Source organism: Girardinichthys multiradiatus, chromosome 8, assembly GCF_021462225.1.
Source record: "Girardinichthys multiradiatus isolate DD_20200921_A chromosome 8, DD_fGirMul_XY1, whole genome shotgun sequence".
Lineage (NCBI taxonomy): Eukaryota > Metazoa > Chordata > Actinopteri > Cyprinodontiformes > Goodeidae > Girardinichthys > Girardinichthys multiradiatus.
In genome coordinates, this window is record NC_061801.1 from 4782843 (window position 1) to 4805446 (window position 22604).

The 22604-nt window shown below is 44.0% G+C and overlaps 1 protein-coding gene across 1 annotated transcript; it reads right to left on the bottom strand.

The window, feature by feature from the left end:
* Positions 1-5301: 5301 nt before the first annotated feature.
* hpse (heparanase) lies at positions 5302-22604 on the bottom strand. Its single transcript, XM_047373686.1, has 12 exons — positions 22332-22604; positions 19936-20051; positions 19216-19344; positions 18968-19141; positions 16178-16349; positions 10748-10795; positions 9957-10050; positions 9768-9874; positions 8545-8659; positions 7967-8091; positions 7585-7731; positions 5302-5681 (listed from the first exon to the last, which is right to left on the bottom strand). Exons 1-12 carry the CDS (start codon positions 22535-22537, stop codon positions 5522-5524), a joined length of 1593 nt encoding a protein of 530 aa, XP_047229642.1. The 5' UTR covers positions 22538-22604; the 3' UTR covers positions 5302-5521.

The following is a 22604-nucleotide window of genomic DNA, read 5'->3' on the forward strand; positions in this document are numbered from 1 at the left end:
ACTGCTGTTACTTTTTTGCTTTTCTTTCACATAGAAAGTACTCCTGGATCAGTGCTTCTGTGTTCTTTTTCATTCTCTGCTCTGTTCTCTCATACCCCCAGTCGGTCGTGGCAGATGGCTGCCCACACTGACCCTGGTTCTGCTGGAGGTTTCTTCCTGTTAAAAGGGAGTTTTTCCTCTCCACTGTCGCTACATGCATGCTCAGTATGAGGGATTGCTGCAAAGTCAACGCCAGTGACTGTCCACTGTCTCTACATGCTCATCCAGGAGGAGGGAATGCTGCAAGTCACTGACTGGATGTAATCTGCTGGGTTTCCTTAGAAAAACTTTTTAACCAATTTGCACAATAAAATAAATCTGACTGCACTGTTTGAATCTTAGGATTAATAGGAATGTATGTATCTGACTTGAAATCTGTCTGTATGATTGGACTGAGTTTATTATTTTTTTGTAAAGTGCCTTGAGAAGACACGTTGTGAATTGGTGCTATATTAATAAACTTAATTGACATGAAAACAGCCCGATACTGGAATCACCTTAAAGCACTAAGAGGACAAGAATGGGACACCATCGTCAGGACTTTGACCCTGAAGCAGGCATTCATGATGTGATAACAAGATTCCAGAAGAATTCCAGAGAGATTAGTGCTTCAAATAATGATCCTTCCTATAAACACAGAAGCAAACAATGGAAGAAGCACGCTCTCTTGTGGAAACCAACCAAACTGCGAAGGAATAACACAACTCTGTACTGACACACATAGTCCACAGTAGAGGATACTGCACACTTCAGTTCTAATTTCAGACAGCAGCTTTTCACCTCCTGTGTGCCTCGTAGGGAAAATGATGGAAATATCACATCATGAAGGGAAGGCCGATGTTCCCATTGGCCTAGGCTTCTGGAGTTTCTCTCCCTCTTATTGGTGGTTTTCTTTGCCGCAGAATGAACATGCAGTATTTGCCAAATTCACATCACTTTCTCCAACATGACAGACACTTTTCCTTCAGGATTTTTTCATGAAAGCATTTCTCCAAAAATATCTGTCTGGTTAGAAATTACACCAAGTTACGCCTTCTTCTTCTGTCTTCAGTCTGTAGTTGTCAGTCAGTCAGTCAGTCATTTTCTATACTGCTTCTTCCATAGTGGGTCTCCAGCAGTCTATGGGCAGGAGGCGGGGTACACCCTGGACAGGGAGCCAGTCCATCGCAGGTGTGTAGTTGTATTATTTTAAAAAAATCTCAATCTGCTAAGTGAGTATGACTGTAGGAAGCTTTAAAAACAGGGAACATAGGAGGGAAACTACTAAGATGCTGGATATGCTACTGAAGGTGAAGGAGAAACTCATTTGGATGGGTTTACAGTTTGTGAAGAGTCTGATCCAGGACTGATGTGGATTGTTTAAATTCCAAATCACAACAAGCCAGCAGTCTCTGAATATGAATTTAATTAGTCAGATAGTAGCAACATTTATTCATTTAAATTTATGTATGCATGCTTATGTTAATTTAGTTCATTATAGTGTGCCACTCACTCCCAGCCTCACCCACATAGGACAGCAGCATAATAAAACTGCTGACATCCTGCTGTGGAGCTTGGTTTAGGTGACCCACATCTGGCCACCAATATGAAAACGTTCTGCAGGCTGCGCTTGTTATTTGCAACAGCTCCCCCGAGCCTGACCCAAGTAGCGCTGTAGGCTCAGTTCTGTTCTCCCTGTACATAATTCTATTTTTGCTGGGTTCTGCACAAACATAATATTTTATTCTGATTCCTGATCTGGTCTGCATGGTAGAATGGTTGAAATGTTGCCCTGCAGCAAGAAGGTTCAGCCAGGACGTTTCTGTGTGGAATTTGCATGTTTTGCATATGTTGGTTCTCTCCAGGCTTCCTTCTACAGCACAAACATATGAATGTTGGTTTACTGCCCCCCTCTAATCCAGGGCTGCCCAATGATTACTGGAGTTAGGCACCAGCCCTGAGATCCTGCATGGATTAAGAAGGTGTGGCCAACAGATGGTTGGGTCCTAATCTTTCTTCCCATAATGAAAAGTTTAAGTATTTTCTATCATTTGATGATTTTGAGAAACTGATCTATGTATGGCCAGCCTGAAGTATAAACGGAGCTTGCAGCTGCTTAGGGCCCCTGCTGGGCTGGAGCATCCAGATGAACTGGAATCTCCACATTATAGCTTTAGGTAAACAGATCAATAGCGTTAAAAAAATATTAACGTTGAATAATAATGACCAGGGCTGCATAATGTGAGGAAAACATGAAACTGCGATGAAATTTTGCAATGACATCAACTGCGATATACCTACATTTCCCTCACTACTCCTGGATTTTCCAATAATCACAATGTCCTCTGCATCAGGTGTGGGCATAAAAGGGAGTTCAAGTCCACCTAACTGGCCAAATATAATAATAGCAAACAGAGTTTGAATGCATGGCTCAATACATACTGTAAACTACCAAATATTGAATCTAAGCAGGCCTTTGCGGTTGTTTTAAAGCTGGGATGATGACAATGATTTGGTAGAAGTACAGCTGTACTTGTCACATTCATGCACTTTATTTTTCAACTTCCATTTCAATGTCCATAAAGGTCACAGAGGTCAGGTTGTTTAGGGTGTACTGAGGAGCAGGTTTTCAGTGTATTTCTAGTTGTTCAGGCCAGAACGTCACCAACAACTACCTTCAAACCCATTTAAAGACTTTCAGGGTTTTTTGGCATTTAAATTAGACTCAGTTGGGAAATAAATCATTTATTTAAAGGAATCATAGAATTATAGAATCATTAATTCTTCAGAACAGAATGATTGTGCAACAAACAACTTCATAGATTTTTGAAACAGGACCTGAATATACAGTTCCTTCTCAAAATATTAGCATATTGTGATAAAGTTCATTATTTTCCATAATGTCATGATGAAAATTTAACATTCATATATTTTAGATTCATTGCACACTAACTGAAATATTTCAGGTCTTTTATTGTCTTAATACGGATGATTTTGGCATACAGCTCATGAAAACCCAAAATTCCTATCTCACAAAATTAGCATATTTCATCCGACCAATAAAAGAAAAGTGTTTTTAATACAAAAAACATCAACCTTCAAATAATCATGTACAGTTATGCACTCAATACTTGGTCGGGAATCCTTTGGCAGAAATGACTGCTTCAATGCGGCGTGGCATGGAGGCAATCAGCCTGTGGCACTGCTGAGGTCTTATGGAGGCCCAGGATGCTTCGATAGCGGCCTTTAGCTCATCCAGAGTGTTGGGTCTTGAGTCTCTCAACGTTCTCTTCACAATATCCCACAGATTCTCTATGGGGTTCTGGTCAGGAGAGTTGGCAGGCCAATTGAGCACAGTGATACCATGGTCAGTAAACCATTTACCAGTGGTTTTGGCACTGTGAGCAGGTGCCAGGTCGTGCTGAAAAATGAAATCGTCATCTCCATAAAGCTTTTCAGCAGATGGAAGCATGAAGTGCTCCAAAATCTCCTGATAGCTAGCTGCATTGACCCTGCCCTTGATAAAACACAGTGGACCAACACCAGCAGCTGACACGGCACCCCAGACCATCACTGACTGTGGGTACTTGACACTGGACTTCTGGCATTTTGGCATTTCTTCTCCCCAGTCTTCCTCCAGACTCTGGGACCTTGATTTCCGAATGACATGCAGAATTTGCTTTCATCCGAAAAAAGTACTTTGGACCACTGAGCAACAGTCCAGTGCTGCTTCTCTGTAGCCCGGGTCAGGCGCTTCTGCCGCTGTTTCTGGTTCAAAAGTGGCTTGACCTGGGGAATGCGGCACCTGTAGCCCATTTCCTGCACACGCCTGTGCACGGTGGCTCTGGATGTTTCTACTCCAGACTCAGTCCACTGCTTCCGCAGGTCCCCCAAGGTCTGGAATCGGCCCTTCTCCACAATCTTTCTCAGGGTCCGGTCACCTCTTCTCGTTGTGCAGTGTTTTCTGCCACACTTTTTCCTTCCCACAGACTTCCCACTGAGGTGCCTTGATACAGCACTCTGGGAACAGCCTATTCGTTCAGAAATTTCTTTCTGTGTCTTACCCTCTTGCTTGAGGGTGTCAATGGTGGCCTTCTGGACAGCAGTCAGGTCGGCAGTCTTATCCATGATTTGGGTTTTGAGTGATGAACCAGGCTGGGAGTTTTAAAGGCCTCAGGAATCTTTTGCAGGTGTTTAGAGTTAACTCGTTGATTCAGATGATTTGGTTCATAGCTCGTTTAGAGACCCTTTTAATGATATGCTAATTTTGTGAGATAGGAATTTTGGGTTTTCATGAGCTGTTTGCCAAAATCATCCGTATTAAGACAATAAAAGACCTGAAATATTTCAGTTAGTGTGCAATGAATCTAAAATATATGAATGTTAAATTTTCATCATTACATTATGGAAAATAATGAACTTTATCACAATATGCTAATATTTTGAGAAGGACCAGTATACGGTGGAATTTTGTCAAATTCCCAGACTCAAAATAATATAAACAGGCTCAATATGAACATACACATTCATTCATCTCTGATTAAATGTCTCATAGCAAACTACACCTGAACCCTGTGCATCACAGGCATAACTCTGGCTGGGTATGAGCAGAACTGGCAGAACTGATTTAAATTGTGTTGTTTAAATGACAAGGACTCAGCTTATGGTGTTTCAGCAGGTTTAGGTTCTGTTCTGGCGTGTTTGGGCTGGCGCAAGTTTCAACCATCTAGCAGTTGCTTTGAGGTGAAGCTGGATCCTTCACTATTCTATCCATTTATATAGCACCATCCATGTGTCATGAACCAGGAACACTGGCAGTGAAATTGACCCCCAACATGCAGCTGCCACCACCATGCCAGACAGCAGGTAATATTTTCTAGGGATTGAAAGGCTCACCTTGACTCCTCCAAACATGCATTATGTCACTGTGGTCAAACAGTTCAGTCTGACCAGAAAGCTCTTCTCCAGAAGGAATTTGGCCTGTCCAAAGGTGTCCATTTGGAAGCAGGGAGCTCCTTCTTGGCCGGCAATCTTTCCCTCTGAGCAGATGTTAAACTCGCCTCACTGTGGACATCTTCCAGCAACAGACCTGAGCCTCGCTGGTTCCTGAACATCCTAACCAGCTTTCTGTCATCTATGGGGGATATTTTGGGCAAGATGATTGAAACCTGGATATGAGAAGTTTTTCCACCTGGACAATAAACAAAGTGAATCCCCTAATTGATCCTCAAGAAGTCCTAATAAAAGTAGTGTAATTTAATCTGGTTCACAGGGATGGATCAGTCAGGTTTAACATGTAGTTTATTTCATAAAAGTATCATGATGACCCAATCTGAGAAAATGATTAAAACAGTGTAAAACCACTTCAGTATATTCTAACAAAAGGACACTTTAGCAGCTCCTGCATGAGAGAAACTCCACAGCTGAAGATCATGTCCTGATCTTAGTCAGTCCTCTTGCAGTCCCAGAATGTTCGGCAACATCTGAAGAATCTCTGCTGGGCTCAGCTGCAGGCCGGCGCCTGGGCCTCCAAGAAGACAAAGAACCCCAGGGAGTACGCAGGAAGCTTCAGGTGTTCAGCTGGAAGTAGCTGAGCTCCGCTAAGTTCTGGGATAGTTTTATCATCCATCATCTTCAATAGCACTCCATTCAGCTGAACAGACCTGCAGGAAAAACAGAACATTTTTCACTGACAGAACAGTCAGTGAAGTGAACTTCTAGTCTGAGTGATGATGCAGGCAGGACATCTAATCTGCCACAGGTTAACATTAAAGGACCAGACCGTCACATTTAAGATGAGTTACTAACAGAAATTCAGCTCATTTTTCATAAGGTTGATGCATAAACCTTAGAAACGTCTTCTGGACTCCTCCAAGTGAAGATGTTCAGTTTGTCACTTTTACCACTAGATGTCACCACACTCCAGCTGAACTAAATCTACAGGACTGTGAAACGTTGTTGTGGGTGTGACCTGATTGGCTGAGTGGATAACTATATAAACAAAGAGAGATGGAGTTGGTCCAGGAGTTACAAACACAGTCCATCATGAGAAGGGGCCCTGGCTTGAATCGGCTTCACAGTCAAACACAAAACGCTTTCATTTCGCTGACTTCAGCAGTCTGTGTCAAACAGAACAACAATGTGACTGAAGCAGAGGCACAGCTGCATCAGTCAGGTGTGTTCTGGTCATGTTCTGGCAGCGCAGTCAGAGTTACGGCATGCATCACAAGAGCCGACTAAACCAAAGCATCCATGCTGGGGGGGGTCTGAACTATCAATGACAAAGTACATAGTGGTCAAAGAAAAATGTGGTTTTATTTCAGTAACACAAATGTCACTTTAAGCTCTCAAGTATCCAGAAGAAAGGAGTAATTTAAAACTCATCAGCACATTAAGCTGAAGGCACCTGGAGGAGGAGTTTTGATTGGGAAGGTTGGTCAGGGTAGCTACACTCCGCTGTGACTCGCCTCCTGTTCTCATTGCTTTTCTATGCTGTACCATTCTTATCCAGCTGCATCTCCAAATGTTTCACCATTCCTCTTTACCATGCAGTGTCCAGCAAGCTAAAGGACCATCTCCACCAGAGGAGTGTGCTATAGAACCATGTTGCAACCAGCGCCAAGCTTGTTAAACATTGGCAGCGGGTGGATGAGAGTGGATTTGCACATAGCGAGGTGATAAATTCTGGACAACAGCATTGTGACAAGTAGTAAAGAAACCACTCATGTTCAAGAAAATCATCAGTGAAACTCTGCAGGAAAAACAAGGATAGCAGAGACTCCTGCAAAGGTGTTTCTCTCATGGACCCCCCTACAGATGGTGTGAAATTTGGAGAGGAGAAGGTCAGAGCTACTGTAAGTCTTTAATGGTTCTTCTTATCGAAGGGTGTTGCCTTCCTTCCAACTCATGAACACAGAGTGGGACCAAAAACAGCTTCTTCCAGCTATCCAGGACCAACCGGGTGATGACCTGTGGATTTTCCTGCATGATGCTTTAAAAGATCAGAGCACTGAAATGCTGGACCAGTTTCTAGGAAACCCCTCAGACCAAAGCCCCTTTAGGGCAGCTGTAGTCAGTCCTCAAACAGTAGGAGGAGAAACAGAAGCCAACAAACTGCTCCCTCAACACCAAAAACTAAGCTGACAAGAATGGGTCATTATCAGGAAGGAACGGGTTCAGAATTAGAGATCCAGAAAGTCAGAAACAACTGTAGAAGTTGTTAAGGAGAAGGATCAACAATGTAACTGGTGAATTTTCACATAAATGTGATGTTATGCTACTACAAGGCTTAGGTTGTATTTAACTCTTGACCACAGAGATATTTAAAACAGACATTTTTAAATTCCATGACCCACGGCCACAAACATTTGTTCTTTGATGGTCCATGAGGCTTTCTCTTTAACTTCAACTGCTTCAGGGATATAAACTAGAGGAGATGTCAAAGAGGGAATTTAGACAGTTAAGATGCACATGACAAGATGCAACAGATAAAAATAAATTAGATCTTCCCCGTGACTTCATGTCTGTCACTTAGAAAAAAAGGTTGCATTGAGAATATAGAGGCACCTGGACTTCAGTCCCTCCTCCCCTGGCTCGAAGGACTGAAGGACAAAAGCGTCCACTGTGCTGCTGGAGACGAGGGCAGGAAGTGAGATCCTCGCTGGCTTCCTACTCAGGTTCATGAATATCAGTACGACAGCTCCGCTGGTGTAGCTGCAGAGACACAAACAGCAACATAACAGGACGCCACATCCAGCTGAAACCATCCCATGGTGGGTTTAGTCTCAACTCCAGTAACCCCACCTCCTGGTTAAAGTTCACGTCTTGGTGCTGACATGAACTTTAACCTGCTGCCAAACATTGTATGTCTCAACTTCTTCATTAGTTTGCTTCTCCAGGTTTCCAGAACATTTTGTCTTGGTTCTGGATGCTGTGTTTCTGTGAGTACCTCTTCCTGTTGGCGCAGTGCAGATACAGCCTCACTTTTTTACTTCTGCCAGAATCAGAAATGGCCAGAAGTTTCAAAACCTCTGGTCCAACGAGTTTTTTGTAGAGAACAGACAGCCAATAGTCCTGGAAGGAGAGCCAGGATTCAGTTGGAATCAAATGAATGAATCAATGAATGAAATAATAACAGAATGAATGAATCCAATCAAATCAAATCCAAATGCAGTTTTCTGGGTGTTTAGAAGATGTTCCATTGACTTCCAAACACTCCTGGTGTCTTTGATTGTTTTTTAACTAGTTAAAAATTCTTCTGCTTTGTCTGCCACTTGCCCAAAATATTATACTGATAGCATTTCTATATATCTATGATCCTATGTATGTTGTTATATGCCTATTTAAACATCTTTTAGATCGCTTTTCTCATTTAGCCACATTTTTGTTTTTTATGTCCTGTGATAACTCACAGAGTCAACTAGTAAAGAGATGCAGTTTAATTCATTGCATGTACTGATTAAAACAAGAATAAGCACCCTGGACTCAGTACAAGGTCCCGTTCTGGGACATTCAGACAGGTCTTACAGGGAGGGGGTCCAGGTTGTCATCGATCAGGTGGTAACTCCCGGAGCCGAACAACACCTGCCTCATCACCACATCCAGGCCCAGTCTGGCTCCCAGGCCTAATTTATCCAGCCACCTGCACACAGCACAGATCCACACAGTCAGCTCATGTCACAGTCTGACATGGGATCTGCTCACCAGACCTGGCCAACAGGTAGCTGTACACATTCTGAACATCTCCATCATTAATGGATGAACATATAAACACAGACAGACACCGGGATCTTGAGCTGTTCTTCAGTCAGTGAGATGCAGTCTGGTAGAACTTATTTGTCTCCAACATAAAAGTCTAAATGTGAAGCTTAGCATTGTCAATATTTGATTCTTATTTTAGCTTACTCTGCTAACTAGCAGACTTTGCTACGATAGTCTAGACTTACATTCTTCTATATTTTCTCTTTGTTTCTTGAATCATTCCTTCACTTTCATTGGGCTGTTTTCATCTTAAGTCTTCATATCTAAAGCTTTCAGCAGTAATAAATAAGGCAGTTTTAGCTCATTAATAAAAAGACTGACCTGCTTTGGTTAAAGCGGTTTCCTGCTTTCAGAGATCTGTTCTGTTATCTCGGTTTATGGGACTGAAGTGGGTCGCTCAGCTGCTCTCCATCCCTCATTGCAGTGCACTCAGTGCACAATAAAACCATAAGATAATATAACTGCTGATTCGAGTTTTCTGCTGTGCCTTGTGAACGTTTTCATACCTGTTGAACATTCCAACTATAATAATCATTAAAGTCATATTCAATAAGTAAGAATCTGTGTTCCAGTGAGGCTCGTTTGTCAGAATAAAAGTACCTTTTGAAACAACCTTTAAGCAGGTATTAAACATACTTTTTATTAAACCCACATTTCTGTATTAAAATGTTTTATTGGTCTGATGTAATATTCTGGGTTGTTGTGTTTTCATTAGATATCAGCAAAAAATCATCATAATTAACTGCAATAAAGGCTTGATAACATCAGTCTGTGTGGAAAGAATCTACATAATGCATTTTTTCTTGTTGTTTCTTTGGGTGATTTAATGCCTGACATCATTGAAGCAAATGAACAACTTTCTTTAAGTACCTCAGAATTAGAGCCTGAACACAGTTTCAGTCAATCCCCACCACGAACATCTCAGTGGCCACTGAATCAGAGTTTATTATGGTGAAATATGAAGACCGCCTAAACTGTACTTGACTCACATAAACCCGGAGACGAACGTGTCCGACAGTCCCGCCGCTCCTCCTCCGTAGGCCGAACTCGTCTCTCCAAGCCACACAGACTTCCCGGGCGACTCCTGCTGTACTTTCTGAGCCAGAGGAAGCACAAACAATGAAGCATTCCCCTCATCAAACTCTGAGCTACTGACCTCTGCAATCTCATGCAGTTACCTCCAGGACTTCATTGGTTTTGAAAGCCAGAGTGTCCAGAACGTCAGGATCTAAAAAATCCTCTAAAGAAGTGTCTTTGCCGTTCACGTAGTAACTAGCAGACAAATGACAGGAAAATGTGATGAAGTTAATCTAGAGATGAAGCAATAGATGGGTAGAGGAAAAATCACGCACAGGTTTAATCCCTAGAAAGAATTACTGATAGTTATCAGGTCACTGGCACGATCAGAGACATTAAACAAGTCCACAGCAGCCAGGGTTCACAGAGATAAAGAGCAACCAAGCCAACCATACTTCTGATACGGTGAGAGACTCTTAAAAGTCCACCTTATTGGTCAGTCTCCCAAAAAGCTGGCTGTTCAGAGTTTGGGAAGCAAGTCTACATTTCATTCCAAAACACATTTCCTAGTTTCAAAACCTGAAATGTGATCCACCCTTCTTGCTTTCTATGGCAAGTTACACGCCAAAGTATCAAAGACAGCAGGATCATGTGACTGCATTAGTGTGAAACAGCAATCATCGCTTCAGGAATAATTTCAAATCTAATCAAAGAGCGGTTCAACCCAGGACCGCTGCATTCATCAGTAACTTCCGGAAGCATCAGCAACTGAAAGACTGTTCCTTTAAAAAGTGCCTTTTTTCCAAGGCGACTTTCTGTCACCGTTTGGTGAGTAATTCTACAAATGTTCATGTGACTTCAGTTCCGTTTGAGCTGGTACGTGTTTCAGCCTGTGCAGATGATGACCCAGTGATGCAAGGAGCTGTGGTCGGTGTGCCGACAGGAAACTCACTGGTGCCAGGTGCAGGCGTCGATGGCCTCGGCTCCGCTCCGCAGGAAGCTGCAGCAGACACACGGAAAGGAATTAGTTACCAAATCAGTTGGCAGATCCATGAAGTTAAATCAAAACAGAGTGTCTGGATGCATTCACTTCACACCTGAATCAAATAATTAGTGAGACTGCATGCTAAGGAGTGGGACACGTATAAAGGTTGTAGGACACCAGCCCTTGAACACTGGAGGTTCCATTCAATTTAATTCAAAAATACATTATTAATCCATAAGGGAAATTGAATGTTGTAGCTCATATTATGAAGGTTTCTTCAAAGAGCCATTGTAGATGCTGATGACTGTGGGCAGGAAGGATCTCCTGTAGAGGTCTGTCTTACAGCAGATCTGAAGAAGCCTCTGACTGAGGACACTCTGTTGTTGTAGGACAGTCTCATGAAGAGGATGCTCAGGGTTCTCGATAATGTTCTTCATTTTATGAATAATCCTTCTTTGCAGAGGAGTCCCCAGAACAGAGCCAGACTTCTGTATCAGCTTGTGGAGCTTTTTTAGGTCCCTGGTTCTGATGCTGCTTCTCCAGCAGATGGTGGCAGAAGAGATCACAACAGACTTATAGAAGATATGCAGCATCTTGCTGCAAACGCTGAAGGACCTAAGCTTCCTCAAGAAGTACAGTCTGCTCTGTTCCTTCTTGTAGACGGCTTTACAGTTGCATCTCCAATCCAGTCTGTTGTCCAGGTGAGCACCGGGGTATTTATACTCCTCCACCACCTCCACTCCTTCTCCCACAATGGACGTAGTGTTTGCCCTATTCCTGTTTCTCTTAAAATCTACAATCTTCTCCTTGTTTTATTCACGTTCAAAATTAGATAATTGTGTCCACACCATGCCACAACCACCACCAGCTCCCTGTACTCAGCTTGACTACACTCTCTCAAGTGAAACCTCCATATTAATCTGTGGCTATGTAAATACAGTCTGACACTAACCTGGTGGTGATTTTGATGCATCCGATGATTAAAGGAACCTTCGACTTTGCTGGCTTTGCAATAAGGAGAAACATCACTGGAGGTGGAATTCAGCCTCTCTTATAGTGTGTTTGTTTAAGATATTGTGAGCTTTGTTGCCCTTTTCGCAACCGTGAGGGACCGGTGCAAAGAGGATTGGGCGGCGGACGACGGTGGAGACCTTAGCGGCCCGATCCCCGGATGCTTAGGCTGGCTCTAGGTACGTGGAATGTCACCTCGCTGGGGGGGAAGGAGCCTGAGTTTCTGCGGGACGTCGAGAGATATCGACTAGAAATAGTTGGGCTCGCCTCCACGCACCGCGTGGGCTCTGGAACCCATCTCCTAGAGAGGGGTTGGACTCTCTTCTACTCTGGAGTGGCCCACGGGGAGAGGCGGCGGGCTGGGGTGGATTTGCTTGTCACCCCCAGCTCAGCCTAGTGTTGGGGTTTACCCCAGTGGATGAGAGGGTCGCATCCCTGCGCCTTCGGCTCGGGGAGAGGTCTCTGACTATCATTTCGGCCTACGGGCCGAGTGGTAGTGCAGAGTACCCGGCCTTCTTGGCGTCCCTGTCGGGGGTGCTGGATAGTGCCCCTCCCGGGGACTCCATTATTCTGCTGTGGGACTTCAACGCCCACGTAGGAAACGACAGTGACATCTCGAGAGGCGTGATCGGGAGGAATGGCCTCCCCGATCTGAATCCAAGCAGTGTTTTGTTATTGGACTTCTGTCCTAGTCACGGATTGTCCATAATGAACACCATGTTCAAACATAAGGGTGTCCATCAGTGCACTTGGCACCAGGACACCCTAGGCAGGAGGTCAATGATCGACTTTGTTGTCGTATCATCAGACCTTCGGCCGCATGTTTTGGACACTCGGGTGAAGAGAGGGGCTGAGCTGTCCACTGATCACCACCTGGTGGTGAGTTGGATCCGCTGGAGGAGGAGAAAGCCGGACAGACTTGGCAGGCCCAAGCGCATAGTGAGGGTCAGCTGGGAACGTCTGGTGGACCCCTTGACCAGGGATGTATTCAACTCTCACCTCCGGGAGAGCTTTGACCAGATTCCGAGGGATGTTGGAGAGATACAGTCCGAGTGGACCATGTTCTCCGCATCTATTGTCGATGCTGCCGCCCGTAACTGCGGCCATAAGGTCTGCTGTGCCTGTCGCGGCGGCAATCCCTGAACCCGGTGGTGGACACCGGCAGTAAGGGACGCTGTCAAACTGAAGAAGGAGTCCTATCAGCTGTGGTTGGCTTGTGGGACTCCTGAGGTGGCTGACAGGTACCGTGGGGCAAAGCGTGCCGCAGCCCGGGCGGTGGCAGAGACAAAAACTCGGACCTGGGAGGACTTTGGTGAGGCCATGGAGAAGGACTTCCGGTTGACGCCGAAGCGATTCTGGCAAACCGTCCGGCGCCTCAGGAGGGGGAAGCAGTGCTTCGCCAACACTGTTTACAGTGGGGGTGGGGAGCTGCTGACCTCAACTGGGGAAATTATTGGGCGGTGGAAGGAGTACTTCGAGGATTTCCTCAATCCTGCCATCACACATTCCCTGGTGGAAACAGAGGCTGGGGACTCGGGGTTGGACTCTTTCATCACCCAGGCTCCGCGGTGGCAGGGCTTCGGGGTCGGATGAGATCCGCCCTGAGTACCTCAAGTCTTTGGATGTTGTGGGGCTGTCATGGTTGACACGCCTCTTCAACATTGCGTGGCAGACGGGGACAGTGCCTCTGGATTGACAGACTGGGGTGGTGGTCCCCCTACATAAGAAGGGTGACCGGAGGGTGTGCTCCAACTACAGGGGGATCACACTCCTCAGCCTCCCTGGTAAGGCCTACGCCAGGGTATTGGAGAGGAGAATCCGGCTGATAGTCGAACCCCGGCTTCAGGAGGAGCAGTGCCGGTTCCTTGTGGTTAAGAGAGAGCTGAACCGAAAAGCGAAGCTCTCGATTTACCGGTCGGTCTACGTTCCTACCCTCACCTATGGCCATGAACTTTGGGTCATGACCGAAAGAACGAGATCCCGGATACAAGCGGCTGAAATGAGCTTCCTCCGTAGGGTGGCCGGGCACTCCCTTAGAGATAGGGTGAGGAGCTCGGCCATCCGGGAGGGGCTCGGAATAGAGCCGCTGCTCCTCCACATCGAGAGGAGCCAGTTGAGGTGGCTATACCGGATGCCTCCTGGACGCCTTCCTCGGGAGGTGTTCCAGGCACGTCCCGCCGGGAGGAGGCCCAGGGGATGGCCCAGGACACGGTGGAGGGACTATGTCTCTCGGCTGGCCTGGGAATGCCTTGGGCTCCACCCGGAGGAGCTGGAGGAGGTGTCTGGGGAGAGGGACGTCTGGGCGTCTCTGCTGAGTCTGCTGAGTCTGCTGCCCCTGCAACCTGGTCCCGGATAAAGCGGAAGACGACGAGTACGAGTATAAGTACGAGCTTTGTTGCCAATCAATTCTGTTATGTAAAATAATCAGTTTTAGCTGTCCACAAAATCCTGTTATTGCTATTTTTATATGAGGAATAACAGCTCTCGAAATGTGGAACATTCCAACAAATGCTGCTTCAAATCCAGAATAACGAGAAGAACTCAAATAAGTTTATTTAGGGAGTAAGACTCGGCCTCATTGCGAAACGTGTCTGAGTCACATTAGGTATCTCCCAGAGCAAATTAACTGCATTTGCTTTACTTTAAGGGTACATTTAGACTGGTGTGTATTTAGAGCTACTTTCTGAATTAAGTACAGAGACAAAGCAAATAGCCTGCATAAAAGTTGGGAAAAACAGCAAAAAGTGCATCTTTGCGAATTTAGAGCAATCAGTGCTTATGGAGATCAGCTCATTTTTTATATAGCTGAGCTAATGTAGGGAACATAAGAGACCCAGATGTTTAGGGAAAGTCAATATTTGGTCACACCTCACAAGACAGTAGCAAAGTATTATCTACAACAGGGAAGAACAACATGAAACCAACACCAGACATTCTGAAATGTAGTTTCATCAATAAACTGTGGATCTCCAACTCCAGGACTGAGTGAGGAAAACAAGTTCCAATGCCCTGGTACATCTCTACTACAACAAATGGCAAATCAAGCTTTGATATTTGAAGCAATTCAGGAGCACACATTAAACGTTGTTGGAACATGGCTGCACCCAAGGCTGCCTGGTGCCTAAAACCCCGGATAAAAAGAAACAGTCAGTCAGTCAGTCAGTCATTTTCTACCGCTTATTCCATAGTGGGTCGCGGGGGAGCTGGTGCCTATCTCCAGCAGGGCCTATGGGCGAGAGGCAGGGTACACCCTGGACAGGTCGCCAGTCCATCGCAGGGCAACATACAAACAACCATGCACACACTCATTCATACACCTAAGGACAATTTAGAGTGACCAATAAACCTAACAGGCATGTCTTTGGACTGTGGGAGAAACAATAAGGAAAAAATGGCTCATCTTTTCAGAAACAAACATTTTTCAGTTTCATGTTTTTAAAGCATTGTGACACTTTTTAGTATCGTTTAGCTGAAACTAGCTTACTATTGTTGCATTTTTCTATTAGCACTTTCCTGCCTCCTACACCAAAACTGAGGAGCAATATTTTCTGCAACGACCTCAGATCTTTAAATGAAGTGTGCTTCTATGTCCTCCTTTGTTTTCCTGGCAGTGAAGCCGGGCCTTGATTGGTTGGGTTGTGATCACGTGCTGCCTGAGCCAATCAGAGTGGTGTTTAGTGGTCTGAATTAGAACGCTGTGGCTCCAAAGCCCGCGAATTGAATACAGTTCTTCTTCTTTGTCTTTTAACTAATGACGGAAAGCAAACAACTTCATCGGTACATATCGCCACCTACTGTACATGAGTGTATAACTGCAGTCAGCCACGGTAAAATGTAGAAATTGATAAATAATAACTGTATTAATTGAATAACAATAAAACAGTTAAGGAAATGTAATAAAATGTAATAAATTACTTCAATGTAAACATAATTTAATTATTTATTTATTTATTGACTGTTATTTTTGTATTTTTGTAATTATTCACGTTATATAATAATAAATCTGCACCTGTCTGGGATGTCTGTATGACTTCCAAAAGTCTGACGTTCAAACATTGAACTGCCTATTGACGTACAAGAGGGGTCATCGTTAGACGGCCAAATTGCAGACCTTATCTGCACGTCATGGAGACGTCCAGAATTGGTCTTGGCTCAACGGACTTAATATAGACCTTATCTGCATGTCTATTAGATGTCCAGTGTTTAGTGGGGAGTTGTTCTGAAAAAATATATGTATATATCATAGATTAGTAAATGTGCCATGCATTATTAATCTCCACTGCCTTTAAGCTATTGGGTAGATGCTTTTATTGAAACCTCCATTATCAATAAATAACATTCTTTATGAAGAAAACAGAAGCATTATGTGTAAATTTAAATGCAAACCTCTCCAGTAAGTCCAGTTTGTGGCCCCGCGGCTGACCCACATCCGGGCCGTACAGACCGCTGTCCCGGTAAAGTTTGGACTCCGACAGCATCTTTCTGAGATGGGTGAAGTCGACTCCGAGCTGATGTCCGTCCACCCGGATCCCAGCCTTCTTCTCATAACTGTTTGGTTCTGCAGACACAGAAGACACCATCAGTGGGCAGTAGGGGACTCTGCAGCAAACACCGTTCACCACATTAAGACATGGAAGTGAAACTCATAAGAAACCAAGGAGTTTCAGTATTAGTCCAACTTTACGGCAATAATCTGTAAAAAGGGGAAGAAAGACAGAAGAAGTTCCTCTTATGGTCCTTTTAAAAGTGTGATTTCATTAAAGCTCGGTGTTAACTGCTGACTACAGCCCATCATAAGCGCACACAGAGTGAGCTCCTCTCTACCACAATCTTCATAACTCCATACAACTTCCTGTGCTTCGGTAACAGACAGACGTCTTGCACTGTTTTCTGAATCAACTTTAAAATGAATTCTCCGTTTTTTTGCATGTTTCCAATATGAAGCTCCAAACTTTGACACGTTCAGAGATTTCTCAAACTTTATCAGAGATTAAATGACGGTAGGAACATTTGGAACATTCCATTTGCCATCCCATCAACTATGACCAGCTCATCTCTCCCTGCCGAAGGAAACTATCCCCACAGCTTGATTATGCCACCTCCATGCTTCACCATGGGAAGGGTGTGTTCAGGAGGATGTGTGGTGTTAGTTTTTCACCACATAGCATTTTAAATGTCAGGCAAAAGGTTCAATTTTGGTCTCATTTTAACATGTTTACTACATGGCTTGTCTCAACTTCCCATGCCTTTCTTTCTACAATAGCTTTCGTATTGTGACTTTTCCACAAAGGCAAGATTGGAGGAGTGCACAGCTAACAGTTTTCCTGTCAAGAGGTTGTCCCACCTGAGCTGTGGATCTCTGCAGCTCCTCCAGACTTGCCATGGGCATCTTGGCCACTTCTCTGATTAATGTTGGCCTTGCCCAGTCTGTCTGTTTAGGTGGATGAGATGTCTTGGTAAGTTTGCGGTTGGTCCCAATCAGACCTGTGTTCCTGGTCTTCATGAAGCTGTTCTAATGTTCTCTAAAAAATGTCTGATTCCAGAAACAGAACTGCTGCATTTATACTGAGACTAAATTATACACACCAGGACTCTAATTACTAATTTACAAATTAGGTGATTTCTGAAGGCAGCTGGTTGCACTGGGTTTTATTTAGAGGCATCACATTAAAGGGACTTGAATACAATTGTACATTTTTACTTTAGAACAATTTTCCAAATACAAAAAGTTTTTTCTTGCATTTTACAAATCTGCACTACTTTGTGTTGGCATATTGCACAAAATCCAAACATATTACCCTACATTTGTGATTGTAACATAACAAAATGTGGAAATGTTTTACGAGTATGAATATTTTTGTAAGGCACCGTATGCTGCACAGACGACAAGATCAGAAGCCCTTCTGTTCCTCTTCCTCAGCCCTCAGACTCACAGCAGATTAAAGGCTTTTCTACTTTTGTCACATGGTGTGAAAACTTCCTGGTTCTTAAAGCACCAAACATGGAGACATTAATCATTGATTTTTAGTAAACTGAGCCATTTCACAATGAGCAGGTTAAGACTGGACTACATATACCTCAGCATTATGTTTAAATCTCAGTTACAGTTACACTAATAACTAGTAATACTAATTTGATTGTTAACCAGGATCGACAGAGTGAAATTTCAGGATGAACCTAAAATGAACTATAACCTTTACGGGTGAATTTTATGTGACCTTCTCTAAACTGTTCAGCTATTGAGCTTAACAGTAAAATTCACAACAGGTGTTTGATCTATGAATTGACCAATAAATTTCCTGGTTCAATCAGAAGTGGTATTTAATCACTCCTCCTCATCATGCTGTTCACATCTTGACATCATGAGACCAAGCACCACCTAACAGTTGATCAACAGGGCCTCACCATGGCGAGGCTTCACACAGGATGTTCTCAGATGGAAGTGGCCGCTGAGCTCACAGTGTCACAGTTTCATCAGCAGGTTGCAGCAGAGACACAGAGAGACTGGAAGAGTCATGAAAAGGCATAGAACTGGACGTTCATTGGACACATCCCATACTGAGGACTGCTTCATTGTGAACAGTGTCCTGCGGAACCAGATGACGATTGCCACCAAACTCCAGAAACATTCATGGAGGTGAGAGGCAGGTCAGATTCTGGCCTCTCCAGTGACTGAGAAGGGAAGGAAAATGATCTGCATCACTTCCTCTCAGTGGGATCCTTTGTCGGCATTCAAGCCAACATTAAATCATGGGTACTAAGCATTATTACAAGTCCTTGATGTTCTCTGTTACTAAACATGGACTATACTGGTTTTAAAATAGGCGTCCTGTCATGTATAGAGCAGTTTTCTTAAATGACTGATTTTTCTTACAGACAGAAGATCTTGGTCAGGACATCCTTTGTTGCTACCTTCAATCTGGGCAGGGTTAACAATTTGATGTCTGTCATTTAACACAGAGAGAGATTATTCACCTGTGGAAATCTCTGAAGACAGATGACAATGTTCCCACACATGTATTCTTCCCTTCTGAGTTGAACTTGTAGATGTTAGGTGAAGGTCTTTGTAGACCTGACGTGCTGTGGTATTAATCTCACTGACTGAAGCATTCCTAGCTACTTCAGTGCATCCAGAGGTCAACGTCTGAGGAGAAACTCTGATAAGCAGCTGCTCACCGTTTCCCAGCTCCCACGACATGTTGTATTGTTTGGACTGGCAGTACTGGAGAAGAGAGCGGGCGTTGCTGCTGTTCCAGATGTTGTCTGAAGTCCTGAGCAGAGCGTTCAAGCCGAAGATCAGATCCATACCCGAGCAGCTGCTGAAGGAGTGCAGCAGGTCCACAGTGAGCTCTATAGAGAAAGAGGACAATCGGGAGACACCTTAAGCTTCATAGAGTACACCCTGCTGGACATTTAGGACCTACCTGTAAAGTGGACTCTTTTGTACTTGTTCTGCTGCTCTTCTTTGAGAAGGATGAGCTGCTGCTGAGTCAAGTCCTCCTTCAGCCTCTGCTCCAGCCACCAGGGCAGTCGGATACTGCTGCAAGACTCATCTAAGGGTGCAAGAACCGTTTATCAGAGGATAAAACATCTCCTCCAAACACCTCCAGGCTAAAGGAAACAATAATTTGATTGTTTTACATTCTTATTATCAGAACACCAATCATGCAAAAAAATACTGTTGAAGAGGTTATTTATTTCTGTAGATATTAGCCCTGGAAATAATAATTTGCACAGTGTGGCACTGTTTTTACTATAAATCTGGTCATTTATGCTTTTTATTTGTATTTATTTATTAATAGCTGTAAATCAGACCACCTCTAGGAATACTAACATGACTATGAAGCAGAAAATTTCCATACTTCAATGTTAAAAGTCAGATAAAAAAATTGAGGTAAAAATCTGTTTCCAAAAAGGATGGAGCTAAAATATTCAAGAAACATCATGGGTCTTAAAAGTGGAAACACCAGGAGAAAGAAAAATCCAAACGAACCTTAAAGGTAACATGTAACATGATAGAGTTACTGACTTGTTTCTTTTTGTTCACTAACAAAATCTGTCAGCGCTTCATTTTCAACATTTCTGAGCCTCAGCTATTTTCACACCATTAAGGCATGTTGATGAGTAGAAGAACATTATGATACCTGAATCCAGCTGCTGACTCCTCTGAGGACTGAACACCATGAAGTCCTGTTTAGTTCCTCCAAACCTTAAAAAGGCTGGACTCAGAGCTTTGGCCAGAGTCCGGATCTTCTGAGACCTGCAGAGAAAACGAGGCGAACACATAACTGCTCTCTCCTTTTACCTTCCACCTGTCCTCATGTGACCATCTGTTGGCTGTCCATCTCTCAGCATCTGTAGCGTCATCATTTTTTTAACTCATCATGTCAGAGGAATAAGCTTTATCACTGCTGTTCTACTTTCCTCACAGATCGCATGGTGGTTCTGAAGAGCAGCTGCTGACATGTACTGTCAGCACCAATTAAACAAAGAAGGAATCTGTGGTTCTGTAAATGATTCAGCTCACAAGAAGCTGACACATTTAAATCTTTCAATTTGAGGTCTTTTTGAGAAGATAGATTTTAATTCACAAAACTGATAAGAATTTTTATAACACAAATGTAATTTAGTTGCATTCATAACACAGCTTAGCAAACATTGCTTCCAAGCAGTCCTTTGCTATCGTTGTATTACACAGATTGACAACGTGACGACTCTGATTCCATATACTGTGCAGCTCTAGTCCATGGCAGGCAACTAAATGATACTACTGAGTGGACCACTATGTGATGAAACTTGTGTGACTTTGGAATCCAAGTAGGTCATTCCTTCACCATCACCGACTGCTGACAGTAATATGGTGGCTGTGTGTCCTGGGACGACCTGAAACAAGTAAAAAGACCAGGTGGCGGGGACCATAGCAACTGTTGCTGTTACTTTAACCTGCCACCGCTGTCGATCACATGGGCTGAAAAACAAACCTTCCAAAGCACCACACTCAGCTGATCCAAAGAAAACAGATGATGAATGTTTAAATGATTTCACCTTCAGGTTTTCACCTCAGAGTCTTTGTATTATGAACTGTAGTGTGTCTGAGGGTGACCAACACCAACTGAAGTTAGCATACGAGTTGTGGCTTCTTGAAGGAGGGGGTAAACAGCTCTTTCAGTTATTGAACTACGGAGGTGGAAGCCTTCAATCAGATGCTAACTTCATTACTGTTTTCTAGCTGATACAGCTGAGAGCTGATGTTAGAACAACTTTACATCAATTTACCTGCTGAATGGTTCTCTTTTCAAATAATATTCCTAAAATCAGATTGCCAAAGCAGATGTCTTTACTGGTGGTCAGGAAGAGAGACACCAGCTCCTCCCAGCTCCTAATGGTGGCAGCATGTCTGTAAAGCAGCTGTCTGTAAGCTCTGCCAGAGCAGATAGCCCGACTAATTATACAGCTAATATCAGCCTGTAATACTATGTCACGCTGTGAGGAGCTGAATGGTAAAAAAAAAGAAGATCTAATCTCCTCCATGATAAAGATTAGAATAACTGTAAGGTCTGCTTCTTCTAGCTGCAGGGATTGTTGTTTTTCTGTTTTAAATAAAAGCTATTCGATTGTTTTATACTTTCAGTTACATTTTTGTGTGACTCAGGTTTATCATCCAGTCAGAATCTCATTCCTACTGAGAAAATAGAGATGAAGCTCTAGCACTAAATGTCCCCATCAGTACGTCTTTTAATTCGTTTACAGCACTGAAAATAATTTTTATAAAGCACAAGACCTGACATTAGACACATTTGTACTCCTTTAGGGCTTAATGGTTTTGAAGACGTCTTTCATGCAGGGAGGTTGGAAGCCTAACCACATAAGCTGCGACAGGGTGGTGTTTGTGTGTGGCGGGGCGGGCCCCCAGGGATGCAAGAACCGCCACATGTTTGCTTCACAGGGGCAGAAACTGAAACACACAGCAGCAAAAAATCTAAAGTACACTAATAAACCATTTCAGATAATAAAGAAAGAAGGAATTCATGGACCCAGAAACCAGACTACATACATTAACAGCAGGTGATGAACGGATGTGTTGCTGCTGTAGTCAGTGAGAGGCATCTGGCTTTTTCTTTTTCACAAAGCTGAAGTGAAAGTGGTCAGAGCTCGGAGCTTCATTCTGCTTCCTCTTACCGCCTCAGCTGGACCCAGAATCAGTCAGAGCAGACTCATCCTTCTACTGACTCGGAACCAGAGTTCTATTGAACACAAACTCAACGTTTGTTCTTTAACTTGAACTTTTAAAGCCAGGTTATGAACTCTGAGTTAGCAGCTGGATCATGTCCCTTTTTCAGCACATAGACCTTCTGGTTCGCCTGAGCCCCTGTGGGCTGCATCTGTGGCTCAGTGTCTCCTGCACCCTTCTTGTCCCTTCAGCTATTAACGCAGACTGCGCACAGCGGCGCAGATTAGCGGCTTGGTTTAGCGGCTTTATGGGGGATGTGACGCAGAGTTCTGCGCATTGAATGTGCGGACAGGAAGCTTTGACCCTCACCTCAACAGCAGCATGAACCTCTCCTCTGATGCCAGACTAGCGTCGATGGTAACGGACAGAAAGCGGGGATCCACCCGGCTAAACACCGCCGACAGGTCCAGGTTGAGATCCAGATCCAGTCCGACTGGAGATCTTCCATTGAAGAGTCGGTCCCCTCCGGTCCAGAAGGAGAAGAAGACTAGGAGGAGCAACAGAACGGAGTACATGTCTCCAGCTAAGAGACACTTCCTGCTGTTTACACCGGAGCGCCGGCTCTGCTGGCACCACCCAGCT

Coding starts and splice junctions, on each gene's coding strand:
- hpse (XM_047373686.1), bottom strand. CDS start 22,537: ATGTACTCCGTTCTGTTGCTCCTCCTAGTCTTCTTCTCCTTCTGGACC. Junction 16,350..18,967: donor GTCGTGGGAGCTGGGAAACG/GTGAGCAGCTGC, acceptor CTGTGTCTGCAG/AACCAAACAGTTATGAGAAG. Junction 8,092..8,544: donor ACAACCTGGACCCCCTCCCT/GTAAGACCTGTC, acceptor CTCTCCTTCCAG/GACTATTGGCTGTCTGTTCT.